This window comes from Pseudomicrostroma glucosiphilum, assembly GCF_003144135.1.
Source record: "Pseudomicrostroma glucosiphilum strain MCA 4718 unplaced genomic scaffold BCV69scaffold_5, whole genome shotgun sequence".
Lineage (NCBI taxonomy): Eukaryota > Fungi > Basidiomycota > Exobasidiomycetes > Microstromatales > Microstromataceae > Microstroma > Microstroma glucosiphilum.
The window spans coordinates 569,267-588,381 of record NW_020289917.1 but is presented as its reverse complement, the minus strand read 5'-3'; the positions used below and the strand labels follow the sequence as shown (position 1 = coordinate 588,381).

The 19,115-nt window shown below is 55.8% G+C and overlaps 10 protein-coding genes across 10 annotated transcripts; 5 read left to right on the top strand and 5 right to left on the bottom strand.

Annotated features, from left to right (window-relative positions):
* Nucleotides 1-292: 292 nt before the first annotated feature.
* BCV69DRAFT_282215 (hypothetical protein) lies at nt 293-1,626 on the bottom strand. The gene has a single exon (XM_025492277.1). The coding sequence runs from the start codon at nt 1,526-1,528 to the stop codon at nt 467-469; it is 1,062 nt and encodes a 353-aa protein (XP_025348652.1). The 5' UTR covers nt 1,529-1,626; the 3' UTR covers nt 293-466.
* Nucleotides 1,627-1,792: 166 nt separating this feature from the next.
* Nucleotides 1,793-2,293, top strand: BCV69DRAFT_298502 (putative TIM9-translocase of the mitochondrial inner membrane; the record flags this gene model as incomplete). Its single annotated transcript, XM_025494225.1, has 3 exons — nt 1,793-1,799; nt 1,901-2,142; nt 2,270-2,293. The coding sequence occupies 3 exons, from the start codon at nt 1,793-1,795 to the stop codon at nt 2,291-2,293; spliced, it is 273 nt and encodes a 90-aa protein (XP_025348651.1).
* A 168-nt stretch (nt 2,294-2,461) lies between these two features.
* Nucleotides 2,462-3,740, bottom strand: BCV69DRAFT_282212 (hypothetical protein). Its single transcript, XM_025492276.1, has 4 exons — nt 3,173-3,740; nt 2,829-2,974; nt 2,676-2,738; nt 2,462-2,598 (listed from the first exon to the last, which is right to left on the bottom strand). Exons 1-4 carry the CDS (start codon nt 3,647-3,649, stop codon nt 2,568-2,570), a joined length of 717 nt encoding a protein of 238 aa, XP_025348650.1. The 5' UTR covers nt 3,650-3,740; the 3' UTR covers nt 2,462-2,567.
* A 127-nt stretch (nt 3,741-3,867) lies between these two features.
* On the top strand, nt 3,868-6,703 carry BCV69DRAFT_282211 (DNA/RNA polymerase). The gene is made up of 2 exons (XM_025492275.1): nt 3,868-6,217; nt 6,318-6,703. The coding sequence occupies exons 1-2, from the start codon at nt 3,950-3,952 to the stop codon at nt 6,570-6,572; spliced, it is 2,523 nt and encodes an 840-aa protein (XP_025348649.1). The 5' UTR covers nt 3,868-3,949; the 3' UTR covers nt 6,573-6,703.
* Nucleotides 6,704-6,803: 100 nt separating this feature from the next.
* On the bottom strand, nt 6,804-9,993 carry BCV69DRAFT_282210 (kinase-like protein). Its single transcript, XM_025492274.1, has 3 exons — nt 9,527-9,993; nt 9,379-9,453; nt 6,804-9,294 (listed from the first exon to the last, which is right to left on the bottom strand). The coding sequence occupies exons 1-3, from the start codon at nt 9,823-9,825 to the stop codon at nt 6,975-6,977; spliced, it is 2,694 nt and encodes an 897-aa protein (XP_025348648.1). The 5' UTR covers nt 9,826-9,993; the 3' UTR covers nt 6,804-6,974.
* Nucleotides 9,994-10,130: 137 nt separating this feature from the next.
* On the top strand, nt 10,131-10,984 carry BCV69DRAFT_282209 (rotamase-domain-containing protein). The gene is made up of 3 exons (XM_025492273.1): nt 10,131-10,489; nt 10,567-10,679; nt 10,770-10,984. Exons 1-3 carry the CDS (start codon nt 10,214-10,216, stop codon nt 10,927-10,929), a joined length of 549 nt encoding a protein of 182 aa, XP_025348647.1. The 5' UTR covers nt 10,131-10,213; the 3' UTR covers nt 10,930-10,984.
* Nucleotides 10,985-11,030: 46 nt separating this feature from the next.
* Nucleotides 11,031-13,173, top strand: BCV69DRAFT_307604 (NAD(P)-binding protein; the record flags this gene model as incomplete). The annotated part of the gene is made up of 5 exons (XM_025494695.1): nt 11,031-11,054; nt 11,303-11,317; nt 11,399-11,984; nt 12,063-12,556; nt 12,584-13,173. 5 exons carry the CDS (start codon nt 11,031-11,033, stop codon nt 12,752-12,754), a joined length of 1,290 nt encoding a protein of 429 aa, XP_025348646.1. The 3' UTR covers nt 12,755-13,173.
* A 26-nt stretch (nt 13,174-13,199) lies between these two features.
* BCV69DRAFT_248002 (ribosomal protein 60S) lies at nt 13,200-14,016 on the bottom strand (the record flags this gene model as incomplete). Its single annotated transcript, XM_025490271.1, has 3 exons — nt 13,200-13,225; nt 13,314-13,557; nt 13,948-14,016. The coding sequence occupies 3 exons, from the start codon at nt 14,014-14,016 to the stop codon at nt 13,200-13,202; spliced, it is 339 nt and encodes a 112-aa protein (XP_025348645.1).
* Nucleotides 14,017-14,340: 324 nt separating this feature from the next.
* BCV69DRAFT_311988 (Glyoxalase/Bleomycin resistance protein/Dihydroxybiphenyl dioxygenase) lies at nt 14,341-15,148 on the top strand (the record flags this gene model as incomplete). Its single annotated transcript, XM_025494893.1, has 2 exons — nt 14,341-14,724; nt 14,817-15,148. 2 exons carry the CDS (start codon nt 14,341-14,343, stop codon nt 14,841-14,843), a joined length of 411 nt encoding a protein of 136 aa, XP_025348644.1. The 3' UTR covers nt 14,844-15,148.
* Nucleotides 15,109-18,927, bottom strand: BCV69DRAFT_269201 (hypothetical protein; the record flags this gene model as incomplete). Its single annotated transcript, XM_025490883.1, has 1 exon — nt 15,109-18,927. One exon carries the CDS (start codon nt 18,925-18,927, stop codon nt 15,109-15,111), a length of 3,819 nt encoding a protein of 1,272 aa, XP_025348643.1.
* Between the last annotated feature and the right edge of the window lie 188 nt (nt 18,928-19,115).

Here is a 19,115-nt window from a genome sequence, read left to right as displayed (position 1 = left end):
CCCAACACCTCTGGCGCGGGTGAGGGGCAAGGCAATGGCAATGGTGTAGCCTTGTATGTATGTGGCAGTCGAGTGTGTGAATGTGTGTGTCAAATGAAGGAACAAATTGACAAGAGCAGCGTGCAATGGTAATGCGGTCAGTCGGTGAGGGGACGCAGGGGAAGGAGAAGGAGCCTGAGTGAGAGAGAGCCACACAACGCATCGTATCGCATCTGCACCCGGACAGCAACATGGCAATGGACAATCTTGAGTAACACACACTCTTGAGGGACGGGGGTGAGATCATCGAGATGGGTAAACGATTGGGATGCTCTGGACATTGACATGAATGAGATATCTACAAACTTCTGCTTGGACACATTCTCTCCGAGCCATGGGACCTCACATCTCCTCGTCTTGATGTTGACATGGATAGGAACTCTACAGACTTCTTTTTGAATAGATTCTCTTCTGGCGCCTGAGCATCTCACATCTCCTCGTCTTGCTCTTCCTCTGGCATCGTGGCCTTGATGTCGTCTAGCATACGAATGATGGTGGGTCTCCAAGTGTTCAAGACCCATCGCATCACTCTGTACCAGATCTTCTGGAATTCAAGCATCACCTCGGCACGACGTACGTTTCCCGTCCAGATCTCAACCAATTGTATCCCGGATTTCGGACGACGATGTCGACCCCAACCTACGGAGGGGTCCGTTGTAGGGGGAATCTCGTCCGCCTGCAATTCGAATGAGACCAACACCTCGTAAATTGAGCCCTGTGAGCAAATAACGACCATCGGCAGACGATGAGGTGCTTGTGCAACGGCCGTGAGATTCTTCAGCATGATGAGAGCATTAGCAGCGGCATGTGCTGCCCGATTCTCCGCCGCCAGAAGAGTACCGCTGTCCGATTCCGCCTCAAAAATCACACAGGGGAAGGCAATATCCCTTACATCTTGTCTAGGGAAAGACTGGACACCACATAGAGGACCCAGTCTTGCCAGTAATTTGGTGGACAGAATAGGAGCTGGGCTTTGGGAACCTTGACTGTCGAACACAGCAAGACCGAAAATGAGGTCAGGTGTGGGTGTGGAGAGAGGCTCGCTGTTTTCGCTGGTGAGGTCTGCCTGGACGTCGATTGTTTCGTTCTCGTACACGGAAATATACGGATGGTCGTGGAATCCGAGCATCTCCCTGGCTAGACGCATCCAGCCAGGCTTGGGGCCAGCCTGACATCTGCTTGCCTGACGGGAAAGAGCGGCGCAGGTGTTTCGTAAGTTGTCAGGCAAGACCAATGGCACCGCGCTGACTGTGTCTGTATCCTCGACCACATCCTCGACCGCAAGCAACTGTTCCACGAAGGTTCTTATGTCAAGCGGCCAATGCTCTGGTTGGAGCTCGTTGATGAAGATTCGGACGGAGCGCAGGCTGATGTTGCGGTAAGCTTGCTCATTCTGGCTCGACGGTGAGGAGTCTAGACTGCCGGTGATGCTACGAGTGGGATTGCCTTCGAGTCTGTAAGCGCGACTGTAAGGGCCTCCATCAGACATGGCGTACAGCACAGTGGATGAAAACAAATTAGGTTAGTAGTCCGTGAGTGGCTCATGAGACGACAGTCTTGGACAACGTGCAACTTTTGATGTGAGACCCAGAAAGAGAAGAAGTGGAGATACATTGGCAGCTCCCCGTGCAATGTGAGGCCCCTGCGCGCCGCTGCTCGGGGCCGGAATGTGCGCCTGTCCCATCACTTTCACCTCCTACCGATCCTACGATTCCCACAGCACACTCGACACTCACTCACTCAATAGCACATCATGGACTGTGAGTATGCCTGTGCTACATGTCATCTCCTCCACCGGTACTCTGTCTGTATTCCCCTCTGCCCATAGCTGACCCACTTTCCTTCCCCTTCCCGGTTCTAGTCTCACAACTTTCCCCTGCCGAAGCCTCCGCCATGGAGCAAATTGTCGCCCGCAAACAGATGCGCGATTTCACAAAGCTCTATTCTGGCCTAGTAGAGCGCTGCTTTGGCTCTTGCGTCGATGACTTTACCTCGCGTGCCCTGACTACGAGGGAAGAAGAGTGTGTGGACAAATGCACGATGAAATTTCTAAAGCACAGCGAGAGGGTGGGAGCAAGGTTTCAGGAGGAGAATGCAAAGATGGTGAGTCGCAGGGGGCGAGGTGGTGGAGGACGAGATCAACGGGAGAAGTTGGAGAGGCAGATGTCCTTAGATGGGTGAGTGAGCTGGTCCGCTGACTGTCCATACTCTTCTCTGCTTCGCCTGACAGATGGCTCAGCAGCAGGCAAAGTAAAAGGGCAAGAAAGAGGGCGTAGGAGGAGAGAGCATCGCAGACGGTCCCTTCTACACACCGCAGGCTGGCAGAAGAGGACGGAACTCGGCAGCTCTCATGTAACACCATCAGACAAGCTCAGCAAGCGTCATCACCACTACACAATCATCGAAGGCAGAAATTGTCTGCATCAAGGAAGACGTGGAGGGTCGAGATAGCAAGAAGCAGACATTACTGGTAGCGGTATCTACATTAATATAGAGGAACAGACGGACTGAAGGAGGGCGACGCTGCGTTACTCTGCTCCGACCCATTCTTCCGCAAGGCTGACAGACAGAGGTTGAAAGGAAGGTTTGAGTCAGTGTACGTGGAAGCTGAGTGGAAAGAGGGGAGAGCTACTCACGGGCCTAGACGGGGTAGGTATGGCGTCTTCTCCAGCGTCGGGGCCGCCCTGTGAGCATTTGATCTGCAGTACGTGGGTTCAGAAGATGAGACAATGCGTGTGAGCTTCTCCCCTCTCGAGCGGTCGCCATTGGATTCGCCACGAAGAACGTACCCAGCCACCCATGAAGCTCCCAGTGCTCCCATTCCACAGATGATGCTCAGAGTGTACCAGCCAAACCAATGCCGGAGAATATAGAGGGAGATGATGGCTATCACACCGCACAAGCCTGACTGATAGGCGTGGAAGCGGGCGAGGTCCTGCCAAGTAAAGGAAGGGTAGCAAGCAGAGCGGGAAAGTGTGAGCGGGTTGGGAGGATGTCAAGACGATCAATGCCCACAATGAATGCCTCCTGCCATCCATTTCCCAATATAGACCTCGCATTAGCGTCAAGTAGCTCACGCAGCTCCTCTTCCCTACTTCCCTTGCCGACCCTGCCCTCTGTCCTGGCCACTCACATTTGTCGTCTCCATGATCAGTACAGCGACGCTACTGAACGGAGGCAGTGCCCAGGCAGCAAAGCACAAGGTCGAGATGCTGACGCCCTGAGAGGTTGCCCAGCTGGCATGATCTGGCTGTACCCCTCCTTGTCCACCTCGATAGCGCTGTTGTTGCTCATAAGCGGGTTGAAAGGGTGAAGCGGCAGTGGCCCCTGCCGAGTACGAAGGGTCATCCTGATACCTCTGCTGGTGGTGATATTGCTGCTGGTGCTGCTGGTGATGTTGAGAGTAGGAAGCCGTCCCGGACTGGTAGGACTCTGTAGCATAGCGGGGATCATCGTCGTCATCTTGGTAGTATTCGCCCTGCTGATCACTGGAATTCCGGGCAGGAGCTTGCGAGATGGGGGGAGGTGCGGATAGATTGACTTTGGTGCGGCCGGGGTGCTCGTCTGGCGGAGGCTGGTATGGCGCAAAAGATGCAGCTGAGGATGACATGGTGGGACCAATGGACACTGCTATCGTCAGGAAGGATACACGGCTGTGGACAAGAAGAAGAAGAAGAAGAAGAAGGAGCAAGTCGTGGTAGTCTTACTCGTCTGGACGACGCTGCTCAGTGTCGCCTCGCTTCTGCGCCAGAAGGTGGAGCGAGGCGGAAAGAGGAGCATGGCTGCACCTCATGGTCAAAGTCGCCGCTGCTGACCTTCGTCGTACACCTTCTCTCCATCGCTACAATCTTCACCCCCTTCGCTCGCAAGCAGCCTATATACGGAGCAGCAGGTCTGCCGAGGAGCCATCATGGCGGCCTTTGTACGAGATCGAGACCTGGAGCATCTCGACCAGACCACAGACCCCACCGCCGCCGAGGGTCCAGCTGCTGCTGCCGCTGCCTCTTCATCGTCATCTTCCCGCCTCGCTCCAGTCCCTCCTGCGAATACTGGTCGAGGTCACTCATCTTCAGTCTCTCCGCAGAAGAAGCAGAGCAGATACGTAGATGCGACCAATGTAAAGGCCAACGAGTCTCTCCTGAAGCGCATGGGCGGGCCCTCGGCGGCCAAGGCGGGACTGACAAAGGATCAGGACGAGATCAATCGCATCATCTACGAGGCGTCCAAGGGCAGCAAGTATTTTGAGAACGAGAGGAAGAGTGACGAGAGAATCACAAAAAAGGTTGAGGCCATGCTGGAGAAGATGCATGAGAGGTTACAGGCGGTGCCAGAAGGAAGTCCAGAGTGGACTTCGATTGAGAAAAAGGCAGAAGCTATGAGGAATAGGGTAGAGACGCAGCGCGTTCTGAGCCAGTACATCGTACACGTTGACTGCGACATGTTCTATGCGGCTGTAGAGCTCAAGAGAGACCCTTCGCTCAAGGGCAAAGCCTTTGGGGTCGGGAAAGGCGTCCTCGTTACAGCCAGCTACGAGGCCAGGAGATTCGGGGTCAGGTCGGGCATGGCATCCTACATAGCCATGAAGCTCTGTCCGCATCTCATTACAGTCCCCAATGACATGCAGAGCTATGTCGCTGCTTCAAGGCAAATCATGGACATCTTACACCGCTTCGACGAGAACCTCGCTCAGGCCTCGCTGGACGAGGCTTACCTCGACGTTACCGCATTTTGCCGTCTCAACAAGATGGACGTCAGTGACGCTGTAGCGCAGCTACGTCAGGAAGTCAGAGACGAGACTGGTCTCACAGTCTCTGTTGGCGTGGCTCCAAACAAGATGCTTGCCAAGATCGGCTCGGACAAGAACAAGCCCGACGGACAGTACATTCTTGACTTCACCAGAGAGGCTAGCATCGAGTTCATGGATCAGCTGCCCGTTAGAAAGGTGCCTGGAATTGGTCGAGTCACAGAGAGGATGCTGCAGTCTTTGGGCGTCGAGACATGCGGCGACGTCTGGAGGTTGCGAGTGAAGATTGCTCTCGTGTTGGGAGATGAGCACCTGCAGTGGCTGCTACGCTACTACCTTGGCATCGCCTCATCCGTCGTCGAGCCTGGCAAGCGAGAAGAGCGCAAGTCCGTCGGCCGCGAGCATACCTTCCAGCCCACAAGCGACCCGGAGAAGCTCTTTGAGCTCCTTCGCGAATCAGCCGAGACGGTCGAGGACGATCTGAAACGCCTGGACTTCGTAGGCCGCAAAGTGACGCTCATTTGCAAGTATGACAACTTCCAGCGTTTCACTCGCGATCAGACACAAACCAAGTACGTCTCTACGGCAGACGACATCTATCGAGTGGTGCGTAGTCTCCTCGAATACGAGCTCAAGGTACAACCAGGACTCTCTCTACGCTTGATTGGAGCACGAGTCGGAACGCTCATGGACGTACGGAAGCCGGCCGATGGAGGACCTCTAAAGCGCTTCTTCGACAAGGGAGCAAGCGGAGAGGGTTCTGGCCCTGTTTCGCCGAAGAAGAGGCGGATCAGGAGAGATGCTGGCCATCCTGACTCTGTGACTGCCAGAGATGGCATGTCTGGCGCCGAAGCAGACATGGACCTTGAAGGTGATGCCGAGGACGAGGAGAGCCGACAGATTCGCCTGGCCATTGCCGCTTCGCTAGAGGACATGGAGCAGTCCCGCCTTGACGATGATCGCAATGACGACGAGCAAGGGTCAGCCCGTCCTTCGGTTGACGAGCAAGAGTGGGAGCTCCCCCCACCTGCTGAACGCTCCGCCGCAACATTCGCCAATGCTCTCCACCGCTCCAGCGCCGAAGTAGTCCGGCCAGCCCACAAGGCGCGACTGAAAGGGGACGACGGAGAGATTCGCGAAGCCATGCGCACCCACGAGGAGACGGCGGCGGCGGCGGCAGCAGCGGACAAGAAGGCACGAGAGCCACCGAGAGCGTCGTGGTTCGTCAAGAGACGGTCGCCTGCTGGCGGTTCGGCTAGTCCTGCTCCCGGAGAAGGGGAAGCGGGAGGAGTGGGCGAAAGCAATACTGCAATCAATGGGAGCGGGAGCAGCAGTACAGGCGCGACTGAGCCTCTTGTCTGCCCGATCTGTTCGCAACCTGTAGAAGTGCGCTTTGGGTCTACCTTGGCGGGGAGGAATGCCCAGCTAAACAAGGTATGTAGGCTTGAGGTGGCTAGAGAGGAACCAGGTAGGGCACAGATCTTCTCACTGACCCCCCTACTCACTCTTGGCTGCCGAACATCTTTTTGAACAGCACATCGACGCCTGTCTGCAGGGCGCTACCACAACCACAGACCTCGACTCTGCGAGCAGCAGCAATCACAGCAACAATAAGAGCAAAAGCAAGAGCAAGACCAATTCCGATACCAGCGCGAGCGCAAGCAAACCTGCGCGTCAGCAACATTCCAATACCTCGAAGGGCAAGGCGGCGGGAGACAAGAAGGATGGTAATAGTGGTGGGCCAAAGGGGAAGAACAAGTCGGCCCTAGAGCGCTTCCTTGGGCGATGAGCCAGCGAGCCGAGTCGAGCCGAGGGCAAGGCGAACACCATGGTCGCGGACGGCTCTATTGTAGCGTTCTGTATTTTAGTCTTCGTACCTACCATCTGTATACTAGCTGCAATCAACCAGATCTCTGCGACACTTTCCTTCTCGCAAGTCGTTGAGTCTCAGTCGAAGTTGTGAGGGAAGCAGACAGGCAAGGAACGGAACGAATGCCAAGACGCAGCACAAAAAAGTGACGAGGGATAGTATGCGAATTGCAAAAGAGCAAAAGGGTATAAGGGCATGAGGGTAGGCGCAACAGGTTCGACTCTGAGTGAGCATAGGGGGGAAAGAGGACGGGGGGCGAAGCAGGCGGGAAGGGGGCGTGCCAGGGTACAGATCACGGGGACCATTCTGTTTCCATTCTCCTCAATCTCGAGCTGACCCAGAAGTGAGAGGGAGCGCAGGCGCAGACGCACCAGCCGACACTGTACCCGCACCGGCAGCAGCGCCGTAGAAGCTCCTTCTTGGCCCCTGTCCCGATCCACTGCCGAGAGAAGGGATCGAGGAGAGGGCCGATGGACGGGAGCGCGGGCGTTCCCTGCCCGCGCTCGCACTGGCGCTCGTCGTAGGCGAGTAGGTGGAACTCTCGCTGCCGGTGGCTTTGCGAGTGGACAATGTGGTGGAAGCGGAAGTGGAAGAAGAGGACGACGATGAAGAGGCGGTGGTTGTAGGAGAGGCTCGAGCGGACTTTTCTTCTGCTGGTGGGAGCAAAGTCGAAGTTGTGGCAGATGAGCCTGCTACACTAGCCCGCGGTCGGTCGCTGCCTGCTCTTAGCTTAGCCAACGTAGGCGCGCCCGCTACATCGCCCACGGCCGCCTTGCCTGCAGAGGCCGTGTTCTGAGCGGCACGCAAAGCAGCTGCTCGCTGCACCAGGGACGTAGGCCCAGCGGCGCTCCCCTTGGCTTTTGCGCTTGCCAGCTTGCCGACGAGACTTGTAGCCGCCTTTGAAGTGGGTTTGCGCAAGAAGGGTGAGGGTAGATCTGGATCGTTGGAGATGTCGTAGATTGGCACCGTTTCAACTGCTGCGGCTGCCCCCTCGGATGGACTTCCTTGCTGCTCGCCTGCAGCCGAAGAGGGACGACTGTGAGGATGTGTCAAGAGAGAGGAAGCCGAGTCATGCTTGTTGGCCGAGAGCCCAACGCCGACTAGATCTTGCAGTATCTGCTCTGTGGACGCGACGTCTCCTGAAGCCCCGCTGGGCGGCCTCACATCCTGCTCCTGCTGCTGAACGACCCCGTTGTCCTGCTCGGCATTGTCCTCGCTGCGTCGCTGCAGGTCCAGCGTGATCCTTCGAGCCCTCTGCTGCTTCAATAGCGACAGTGCAGGGCTTCCAGGTACACAACCGTAAATCGAGTCATTCTCCTTCTCGTCGACCGTAACATCCTTCATCGTGGTATCTGACTTGTCCGCTGCTGGATTGTACCGCTCCCTCTCGAGCAGCTGGCCTACCCGCCCTGTTCGCAGGGAAGACATGGACTTGCGAGCCGAGACTGGTGGGTGAGGCGGTCGGCGGTCTTGCGTAGGTGAGGCGTAGAGTGACTTCCTCGAGAGGGGCTCTGATCTCGGTGCGCGATTTAAGGTGGGTTTTGTGGGAGAGTCACCTGTCGGCGAGTCGTTGCTCTGTCGACGAGAGCTTTCTGCGACAACTCTGTCACTGGCAGCTTTGGGCAAAGCTCCCCATTCGTCGATGCCTGCAGAGTCTCCTCTTGCTTCACTAGCTTTTGCTGCAGAGCTTAGGTTGATGAGGCTCTTCTTTCTCCTCGCGCTGTTTGTGCTCGATCCGGCAATTGCTGAGCTTGAGGCAATCTGGGTATGCCTTGCCGTGAGCTCTACCTTCACCCTCCTCTCAACCTCTCTCTGCACCGTTGCTTCAAACTCGCTCTGCATCTGATGCTCTCGCAGACGCAGCTCGTTCTCTAGCCGCTCGTGCTTGTCCTCCAGCTCCTTCTCTTTCCATACGAGGCGCGTCTCTTCTGCCTCCAGCTCGCCCTTTCGCCTCTCCAGCTCTGCCTCGTACTCTTCGTTGGAGAAGTCTTGGTGCGCATGAAGTCGATTGGCCCCTGCTGCCTTCTCCTCGAATGCCTCTTCTCTCGCGAGAAGAGCTGCTTCCCTCTCCTTTAGCTGTCTCGCCAAAGTAGTGAGCTCCAACGCTTGAGCGGTGACTCTGATCTGTGGGACTTCTAGAAGCTGCTTGGTCGTTGGTCGTCTGCGCGGCTGTAGATCTAGCATTGTTCGAACAACGTGATTGAGCTCCTGTGAATATGCCCGAGGTAGTCTGGGTACTTGTCCCGACTTGATCTTTAAGGTCAGCTCAGCCTGAGAATGGGCATCGAAGGGGGGAGCCAAGGCGCACAGCTCGAAGATGACGCACGCCAGTGCCCAGATGTCGCTTTTAACATCGTAGGCAGCTCCTGTTGTCAGCTCAGGACTCATGTAGTATGGCGTGCCAACGTAGGTGTTGGCAAAGGACACTGCTCCTTGGAGCTCCTTGCTCAGACCAAAGTCGCCAAGCTTGATGTTATTCTCGTGATCAAGAAAGACGTTTTCAGGCTTGATGTCTCGATGTAGGAGAGTCTTTGGTGGATCTCCAGCTGCTGACTCCTCTGTCCGACGATTGTGACAAGCATCGAGGGCTTGTACCAGCTGAGCAAAGTAACCCCACACTGTATCTTCCGGCAGCAGCTGACTGGAGGAGGTAAGAACGTAGATGGCCACTCTCGATGAGCATCACAGATAATTTTCAGCAAAAAGCAGACTTCTTCATACTCACTTTTTTCTCCGACATTGCTTGATGACCTCGCCGAGGTCTCCCCCTTGACAGAACTCCATGACGATGTACAAGGTGCTGCACAATGGCAATTGCGACCGTGAGTGGTCAGCTCTCTTCTATACAGCTCTCACACAGCACAATCACTCACTTCGACTCTGTGTCGGCGAACCTCTCCTCATACTGCACAATGTTCTTGTGCGTCAGCTTCCTGAGAATATTGACCTCTGCCACAATCTGCGCCCGATCTCTCGGCGACATGCGATCATAGCTTAATTCTTTCCTCGCAAATACCTTGCCATCTGACTTGCGAACAACCTTTCGAATCTGTCCGAAAGAACCTTTGCCGATGATTTCGACATTTTCGTAGCCTTCTAGAACGGACTCGTAGGTATTGGCGGCGTGCTTGCGGTTCGAGCTTCCGGACCTCGCGGTGGCCGGGCGAGCCATGTTTTGGACGTAAGCGATGCCCTATAATTCAGGGTCCGAGAAGATGCAAGCGCGAAACGTCTAGGACTAGAGCTCTATATACGGCTAGCCATGCGTATATGCTGAAGAAGACGAGGTGAGATTGTAGTCGAGGATCAGGTGATGATTGAGTGTGAGCGCTTGGTGGTGTTACTTTGACGAGTAGAATCCAACCAACACCTCGACTCAGAGGCGCGCGTGGAGCAGCGCAGGTCGCCGTGCCGAGCGGAAAGGGGACGAGGCCTCGTGGAGAAGCATCACCACCGCCGTACCATTGCACCCAGCGACTCACAGCACCAGTACGCTACAGTAGCCACTGGTCCCCACTTGAGTCCCTCTCCCAGCACTGACCACCAACGCCACCAATAACATGTCATCCTCTGCGTCCGGATGGGAGGTGCGCTTCAGCAACAGTCGCCAGCTCCCCTACTTTTACAACAGCAGCACAAAGGAGTCCACCTGGCAGGAGCCTCAGGGTCTCTCTGCCGACGACATCGTCAAACTCCCTGGCGCAGCAGAGAACCTTCAACGAGCTGGTAGTACTGGGGGTCAGCAGGCGGCACCGGCTGCCCCTAGTGGACAAGTCCGTGCTAGTCACCTGCTCGTCAAGCATGCGAACAGTAGGAGGCCATCTAGCTGGAAGGAGGTGAGTGGGCTCACTGGAAGGTGGAAATGCCCTGCTGGTGCGTTGCTGAAATAATCTTCGTCGCGATGGATCCACAGTCCAACATCACTCGAAGCCCTCAAGAGGCGGAGCAGATCATCCGCGAGCACATCGAGACTCTGGGCGACAAGCCCTCCCCGCAGAAGTTCGCTGAGCTCGCTTCCGTCCATTCGTGAGTGATTCCGGCCATGTGTGTGGCTCCTGACCCTTGTGGCAGCAGCTAATGACCTTTTCCGTATGCAATTGTGCCTGCTGCTTACAGGGACTGCTCTTCGGCAAGACAAGGTGGTGACCTGGGCTTCTTTGGTCGTGGACAGATGCAAAAGCCCTTCGAGGAGGCTACCTACGCCTTGCCCGTCGGCGGCATGAGCAGCGTTGTTCAGACAGATAGCGGAACACACATCATCCTCAGGACTGCTTGAGAGCCCAAAAGGAAAGTGCAAAAGGTGAATGGGTGTCGGTGGTGGAGGCAGGCGAAGCACGAAGAGCTCAGATTCATGTCAAGACTCTGCTGGATGACCGCATGGAAATGGTCATAAATCGATGCGTCGCTTGGTCTGTCAGGAGCTTCTTGTTCTCTCATCGTGATATTGGCTGGTAGTCCAGCTTGTTCATTGTGTCTGTCGCTACGGCTGGGGACGATGTGCCTTGTTCGCCGCGACATTGACCTCCACTGCTTCGCCGGCGTACGCTTGCGCCTTTGCGGAAGTACGGGCCGTGCCCCACGTCACTTCTTCCTCCTCCCCCACCTCTCACAGCTTCCTATCTACAACCAACATGTCGGCTTCTCATCAGCCCATCCCTGTTTCGGTGAGACACTGAGAGACACATACACTCGTCTCAAGCATCATCTGACAAGGTCGATCTGGACCTTTTGCTCCAATCTTGTAGGTCGTAGGCTTCGGCTCCAGCGCCCGAACCTTCCACCTTCCTTTCATCCTCTCCCTCCCAGATCACTTCAAGCTTCATTCCATTCAGCAGCGCCCTGGCTCCAAATCAGGCCCGCCCGCAAGTAGTACGCATCCAGATGTGGCCATTGCCTCCTCCTTTGAAGAAGTCATTTCTGGCCCGACTGCCCTGCCCAAGCCGGGACTGGTGGTGATCACCACGTCCAATGCCACGCACTTTCCCTTTGCCAAGGCAGCCCTGCAGGCAGGGTACCACGTCATCGTCGAGAAGCCCATCACTTGGCGTGTGTCTGAAGCTGAAGAGCTGGTGAGCCTCTCTGCCTCTCTAGGTCTGGTGTGCGCTTCCTTCAACAACAGGAGATGGGACTGCGATTTCCTCACTGTCAAGAGCTTGCTCGCTCCGCCTGTTGCCAACCCGGAACAGCCTAGCGCCTTGGGTACACCGGTCTACTATGAGAGTAGGTTTGACCGATTCAGACCTTGGAGCAAAGGTGGTTGGAGAGAGGAGAGTGGGTTTGATGAAGGAGGTGGACTCCTGCTGGACTTGGGCAGCCATCTAGCCGATCAGCGTGAGTGCTATTCGCACAGCAACGACACGCAAAGAGTGAGCAGCTGATTGAGCCATACTGCCCGATGCCCGCCAACAGTGATATCCCTCTTTGGACCGCCCAAGACGATCACTGCCTTTGTGACCAATCAGCGTGGCCAGCTCTCAGCAAACGTAGACGACGACTTCCTGATCATTGCCCAGTACCCTCCCACTCGGCCTCTACCACCCGACGAGCCAGGCGCCGGATCTCGTCTTTCCGGCCTTCGAGCTGTGCTCGGAGCAACTGTCCTCTCCACCCACATTGATGCTGAGCAGCCTCGCTTCCGTATCGAGGGCAACCGAGGCAGCTACGAGAAGCGTGGGACAGACCCGCAAGAGAATCAACTCAAGAAGGGCTGGACACCAGCTAAGCAAGGTCAGGCATTTGGAGTTTACGAGGAGCACGAACCGCCGGCGATCAAGCTCGGAAGGCTCACCACTTCCCTCGACGCCGGCAGCGAAGCAGTCAACTCCGGTTCTGGTGCACCAGGTGCCGCGCCTGTCCAGCCCAAGCTGGCAGTGAATGATGTGCCGACATTGCCGGGATTGTACGTAGACTACTACAAGAATGTGGCACAGGCAATCAAGGCGGGGGAGAGTGCGAGGAATGGAAGTGGGTCTGTAGAGGCGGCGTATAGGGCCATTGACCAGGTGCTGGTGGTCAAGCCCCAGGAGGCGGCACAGTGCATCAAGTTCCTCAACTTGGCACGGCAGAGCGCTTTGGAGGGAAGGACAATCGAGTGGGAGTGAATGTAGGAAAAGGTAAAGGGATTGAGACGCTGGTGATGGCAAAGGGGCCAGAAGGCAAAGGCAGACAGACTGTCTCTCTCATACTGCGATTTGCACTCTTCCCCCTCGTTGCCTATCTCTCCATAATCGCCTCGCTTCTCTCTCCTCTAATCCGTGCCAGCCATCTATTCACACAAATACAGTCTCTCGTTTCTGCTTTTTGAATGTGATCTCATTTGCGAGTCGAGCCTTTGTACAAAGACGCCGACGATCAGCAGAGCATCACCGTCAGGATGGTGAAGAGGCGTGTAGTAATCTTACAAGCGGGAAGGAAAGCTGATGTTGAAGGTGGTGATGATGAAGAGCTAGAGCCAGATGCAACGAGAACGGATGAGATGACGGGAGAAGAGCAGAGAGACAGACGGTAATCGCCCGCGCCATGATCTGCTCCCAATCGTCGATCCGCTTAGTCGAAGAGACCGAAACCCATGTCTGTAGGGAGCAAAGTGATGCAACATGTACGGTGATAAGCGACCCCGTCCACCAACAATCGCACTACCGTGTTCTGCTTCGTACTCACCGTCGTCAGACTCCTCCTTCTCCTCCTCCTTCTTCTCCTCCTTCTTCTCCTCAGCGGCACCACCAGCGGCGGCACCTCCAGCAGCAGCGGTGGGGGCAACGGCGGCAGATCCACCGGCACCGGAGCCAACGTTGCTCAGGAGCTCCTTGACGTCCTTGCCCTCGAGGGCCTTGGCCAGGAGGGTGGCCCAGATGGGCTCGACGGGGCAGCCGGCAGCGGTCGTCAGCGAGACGATCTTGTCAGCCTGTTTTGGAAACGAGGGGTTTGGTTCGTATCAGCGGTTGTCCAGAGTTTCGCTTATGAAAAGGCCTCCCAGAACTGTCCATGACAAAGGTTGGCAACCCGGGAGACGACTCTTCATCGCAATTCCATTCGCACCCCAGCTTCGAGCATCAATCCCTGCCTCATCCCAAGACCTCGACTCTTGACTCGATGCTCGTCCCTGCTCCTTGCCCGCTGCTTGTCTTCCATCTTCCTTGTTTCTGTAGTGTGTGAAAGTTCTTCTCTGCCTCTGTCCCAAGGGTCCCATCGCCGTACTTTGCCCTGCCCTCCTCCCTTTGCTTCCATCCTTGCTGCGCCCCAAGTCCCTCCCATCCAACCAACAACCCGCAGCCGTTGTCCTCCGCATACTCACGGAGATCTCCTGCTGCTCATCGGCGAGGATGAGAGCGGCGTAGGTGGAAGCGAGGTCTTGAGATGCCATTGTGAATGTGATGTGTGAGGGACGAGATGTGTGGAAGTCTGACTTGGAGTGAGAAGGTGCGAAACGCCCGTGGCTCAAGTGGAATGCGCCTCTGGGATTTCAGGCCGCTGAGCCGCTGCAGTTCGGAGCGCAGATCACGTGCGCGGCGTACCTCTTTGCTTACGTAATGCCTGCCCCCCCCCCTCGGCCGGGCAGCGCCACGGCATCCTCGCACGCTTCCCCGCACTGCTCATTAGCTGACTATCACTTCAGTGGTGGAAAGCTCCACGCCTGGGAGCAGCAGTAGGCCAATGTTCCATCCTCTTGCCTCACATCACGTTGACCATGCCAATCTCAGTGACCAGTCTAGATCATCTCGTCATCACATGTAGCGATCTAGATCGTACAGCCGCCTTCTACCAGCGGCTGGGCATGTCTCTGCAGACCTTCGGGGACCATCCTTCGCAGCGACGACAGGCCCTGACTTTTGGGCCTGGCACTCAGAAGATCAATCTTCACCAGGTTGGCAAAGAGTTTGATCCACATGCTGACAAGCCCACGCCGGGATCGCAGGACCTGTGTTTTGTCGTTGAGATGCCCATCGAAGAGGTGTGTGAGCAGCTGGAGAGTGAGGGCATTGCCATTGAGCTGGGGCCCGTGGATAGAGAGGGAGCAAGGGGTAAGATGAGGAGTGTATATGTGAGAGACCCGGACCGCAATCTGGTAGAGGTGAGTCGAGTCACCAGCGGCAAGCGCATGGCTCGCAATGTACGACAGCAGTCCGGACTGACGGCGAGGTGTTGTGTGGTACACTTTGGCAGCTCGCCTCGTATGGCAAAGCCGCCTGACTGTCGCTGCGGGCAGCTGTAACATATGCATCGCCCGAATCTGATCAGGATTGGATGACTCGATCGAGTTGACAGAAGGAGAAAGCATGAATGGTACAAAGCTGATGTTAAAACAGATGTGTGAGGCGTGGCGAGAAAAAAAGTACATATGTGGAAATGACGAGGTGTATGAAGTTTATCGTTGCTCGACATCACACCCCTAGATGTCGGCTTCTATCGTGCATGTCGGTTCGCTGCGGTCGCCGCACCTTGACCATGTTTATGCCTACGCCTTCGCGCTGCCATCACCAAGCAGGACTCTAATGTCCCCGTGCTTATCGCCTTTATCGTCCACCTTGCCCCTCTTCTCACTGACCTTGTTGGCAAGGTCCTGCTTCATCTTCTGCAGCTCGAGCATCCTCTCCTCGATACTCTGCTTCATGATGAGCTTGGTGATGATCGTAGGCTTCGTCTGACCTAATCGCACAATGCGGTCAGAAGCTTGCGACTCCAGCGCAGGATTCCAGGCAGGTTCTACAATGTAGGCTCTACAAGCCGACACCAAATTGAGACCGAAGCCTCCTGCTCGCAGACTGATGAGGAAGACCTCGACGTTCTTCTTGCTCTTGAAGTCTTCTAGGGCCACTGCTCGCTCTTGTCTTCGCATCGTGCCATCTAGACGGACATAGCTGATACCGGCCCGGTGCAGAGCTTTGCCAATACGGTCGAGCATCGTAGTCCACTGGGAGAAGACAATCGACTTGACTGGCTCGTACACGGTGGGATCGATTTGATCGGTTGCTAGGCACACCGACTCGCGAGCTTCGCCAGAAGCCAGCTGCTCCTTTGTAGGGACACAATGAAGCAGCTGCTGTGCAGAGGGATCATAGAGCATTGAAGCGGGATTGCAAGCTGAAAAGGGAATGAGGTCTCCGAGGAGAAAGCGAATCTTTGAACTCAATTCTGTACGATCGTCGAGGTCGATGTTGCGATCTGCTCCAAATCCATCGCGATGTCGGGAGCTAAGCTTCTTGTTGCCAGGGCCATTGTCTTCGTCGTCCGACCAATTGAAAGCGTCTCTTGGGCTGTTGACGGTCGAGGTCACGTCGCCGCCTTCGAGCAGGATAGCATCCATGAGGATACTCAGCGAGACACCGCAAGATGGGCAATTCATGAGCTCCTCGGCTTTGAGCTTCTTGAGATTCTTCCATCGAGGTCCGGCCTTTTTGAGAAAGCATGAGGAGCAAAAGAGGTGACAACACTTCGTCATGACTGGCTTGATCCTGTCGTCACCTCCCTCCTCTAAGGCAGTGGCGCCTCCGGCAGCATCTTCGCTGAAGCGAGAAAGGTCGCAGCGGCAAACACCGCATTCGGCTGCTGACGATTCGCTGAAGATGTCGAAGAGCTTCGCTGCTCTCTCACGAGTGATGCCGTCCCGTTTAATGGCCGAGCTCAAATCTTCGTCACCCTCTCTTAATCGCTTCAGGTCCTTGCTGCTGTCCACAAGGCCAGGATGATCGCAGCACATGCGGAGGTTGGAGATCTCTTGCAGGATGGTGGCGTAGTTGGTGCCAACAGACCCAGCTGCCTGCATCTCTTCGAAGTCTTCCTTGTAGCGGGCATGTAGATCCTTGTACTTCGTCTGTTCTCTCTCATCAAAGAAGATCTCTGCCAGACGCGTGTTCTTGGGTGGAAGCTGGAGAATCGGCTCGCCATTCGCCTTCTTGGAGTCTTTGGTACGCCTGAGAGTCAAAAACTTCATGATAGTCTGCACTTTGACCAGGGCGACTTGCTCGAGAGGCTCATTTTTCTGGCTGGCATTGCTTCGTTGGACCAGACTCGACTTCTTTTGACGTTGCCCACAATGTTGGTCCCAGACCTTGCGATCAGAGAATGGCTCCAGTCGAATGAATTTGATCTGCGAGTATAGGTCATCAAGACGATTTTGTACTGGCGTCCCCGTCAACGAGAGACGGCGCTGAGCTGATAGATTGCAGACAGCCCGACATTGCATCGTGCGGGCTTCTTTGATCGTGTGAGCTTCGTCAAGAACGATGCGGAACCACTCGATGCGCTGAAGGGGGTTGATGGCCTCTTTGCCCCTGGGTCTCTTCCTCTTCTTGCGGCCACCCTTGGTGTCTTCTGCCTTCTTCTGCTTGCCATTGCTAGGCAGAGCTCTACCGTTTTCGTCTAGCATGGCGAAGTCGCTATCGTCGTCTTCTGTGGCAGATCCTTCATCCTCGGAAGCAGCGTCGCCTGTGGTCCAGATGCGCTGGTTGGCGAACTCGGATGCAAGAGTTGCGTACGTGGTCATGACGATGTCATGATCGGCAATCTCTGCAGGGGAAGTCGATCGCGAACTCCCGTGGTAGATGTACACCTTCGGCCGCGATGAAGCCTTCCAGTGCTCCTTGATCTGTTCCTCCCAATTTGATACGATCGACAGCGGACAGACAATGAGAGTAGCTCGACTCCTGATGTCGATATTCTCGATCTGTGCCTTTTCTAGTTCATTGCGCTGGGCTTCCTGCTTGCCGATTTTTTTCTTCTTCTCGGCTGGTGCTTTTCCCTTCTTGGCAGCTCCACCGCCTTGTAGTTGACTGGCTATGTCAGCAAGAGTATCATCGCCATCCTCCGCATTGTTTTGGGCTGCCCTTTTACCATTGCTGTTGAGCAACTCTTTGATACCTCTGCTCGGCCCCCGGAATGACCTCTCGAAATCTTTAGCCTCCTTTAGCGTCGACGCCAAGGTTGCAATCACTGTGATTGTCTTGCCGAGCCCCATGTCATCTGCCAAGATCGCTCCCCTGCAAATCTTGGGCTCCTCCGGCTGCTCATGCTGCGTGACAATGTTCCTGTAAAGGCGAATGGTCCCGTCGACACGCGACTTGATCGGCTGCCACAGCGATACGTTCCCATCCTTGGGCAGATCTGGCTCTTCGAACGACCTCCCTCTCTCCCTCTCTAGCAGAAAAGTCACAGCCTGTCTCTGGTGTGGGAACAGCTCGGACGAAACTAGCTCACTAGTCTCTGCCATCTCCAGATCTTCGCCAGACACTAGCGTGTCGTAGACAGACTCTAATTGCTTCTTGCGCTCCTCGTCTGTCATCTCGCGAGTCTGGACGGTCCCATAGCCGCTTCCACCGCCACCTCCTGCCCCTCCTAGAATCATCGAAGGGCCATAGCGATGCCGACCGAGATTATTGTCTCGGACCGCTGAATTCGCATGAAGGTTTAGCAAGGGCGGCTCGCCTTCGTAATCAGTAGGGCTGAATTGTTCTGGTGGGGGGACCTCGAGATAGATGCCGGCCATGGACAATCTTTCCGCGACGTATTTTGCCAGGGGGCGGACAGTGAAGATAAGCAAGTCAATAGGAAACAAGAAGTTCGCCGTCTTCTCCGCAGACACCATCCTGCACCGTGCCTCGCAATTGATCTGTCTAGCCTCCAGAAGTGGCTGCAAGACTGCAGTGTACCGGTCCCCCATGTTGCCGAAAGGTTCTAGAATGTGAGGTGTACGAGAGATCCGATCCTCTGGGTATCCTGCTTTTCGCTGTCGCTCTATGTTAGCCATCGGAGATAGGATGGCGGAAGCCTCGAGCTCCGGTTTTCCCTGATGATGTTGAGGTGCTTGCCCACCATGAGACCAATTGCCGGTAGTTCGAGCAGCCTGGTGATTTGGCTTGCGAGGATATCGCATCCTGATCGACACTGGCCGATACCCGGGCTGAAGAGGCCAACGACTAGCGCCCGGCCAATTGTCTTTGGCCCATGCCGGATCCTTGTCTAAGGATGGATGTGTAGCAGCGGGGCCCCTCGTCTTGATCGGTTCAGGCATTCCCATCATGCAGAGCACGATCGCCGAAATGCTTCCCAGACACACCGGGCCATTGTTCTTTATCTCATCGGACTCGATGTCGCTTTTGCGCACAGCTGTCACCTCAGGCTCGTCGTCCTCGTCGCTGCGAGAGTCGTCGAGTGTGAGGTCGATTGAGTTTGGACGGTCTCTCCCGCCACTGCCTCCACTCGACTGCTCTCCCTTGACAAATTCGCCCTTTGCATTGAGAAAGCGATTAGGAACGCGAGCACCGCTGCCTCCGACCATGGGGACAGCCTCCTGATCACCGCCCCCGTATGACCCATTCCGCAGCGTATCAATCGTCTCTACAGCTCTTTGCCTCATCTCTTTCTCCCATGGTCGCGGCGGCGGATTCCAGACCCTGTTCGCACTCGAAGTGGAGGAGGCAGATGACGCACCCGAAGAGCCTCCAGGAAACGCAGATGAGCCTGGAC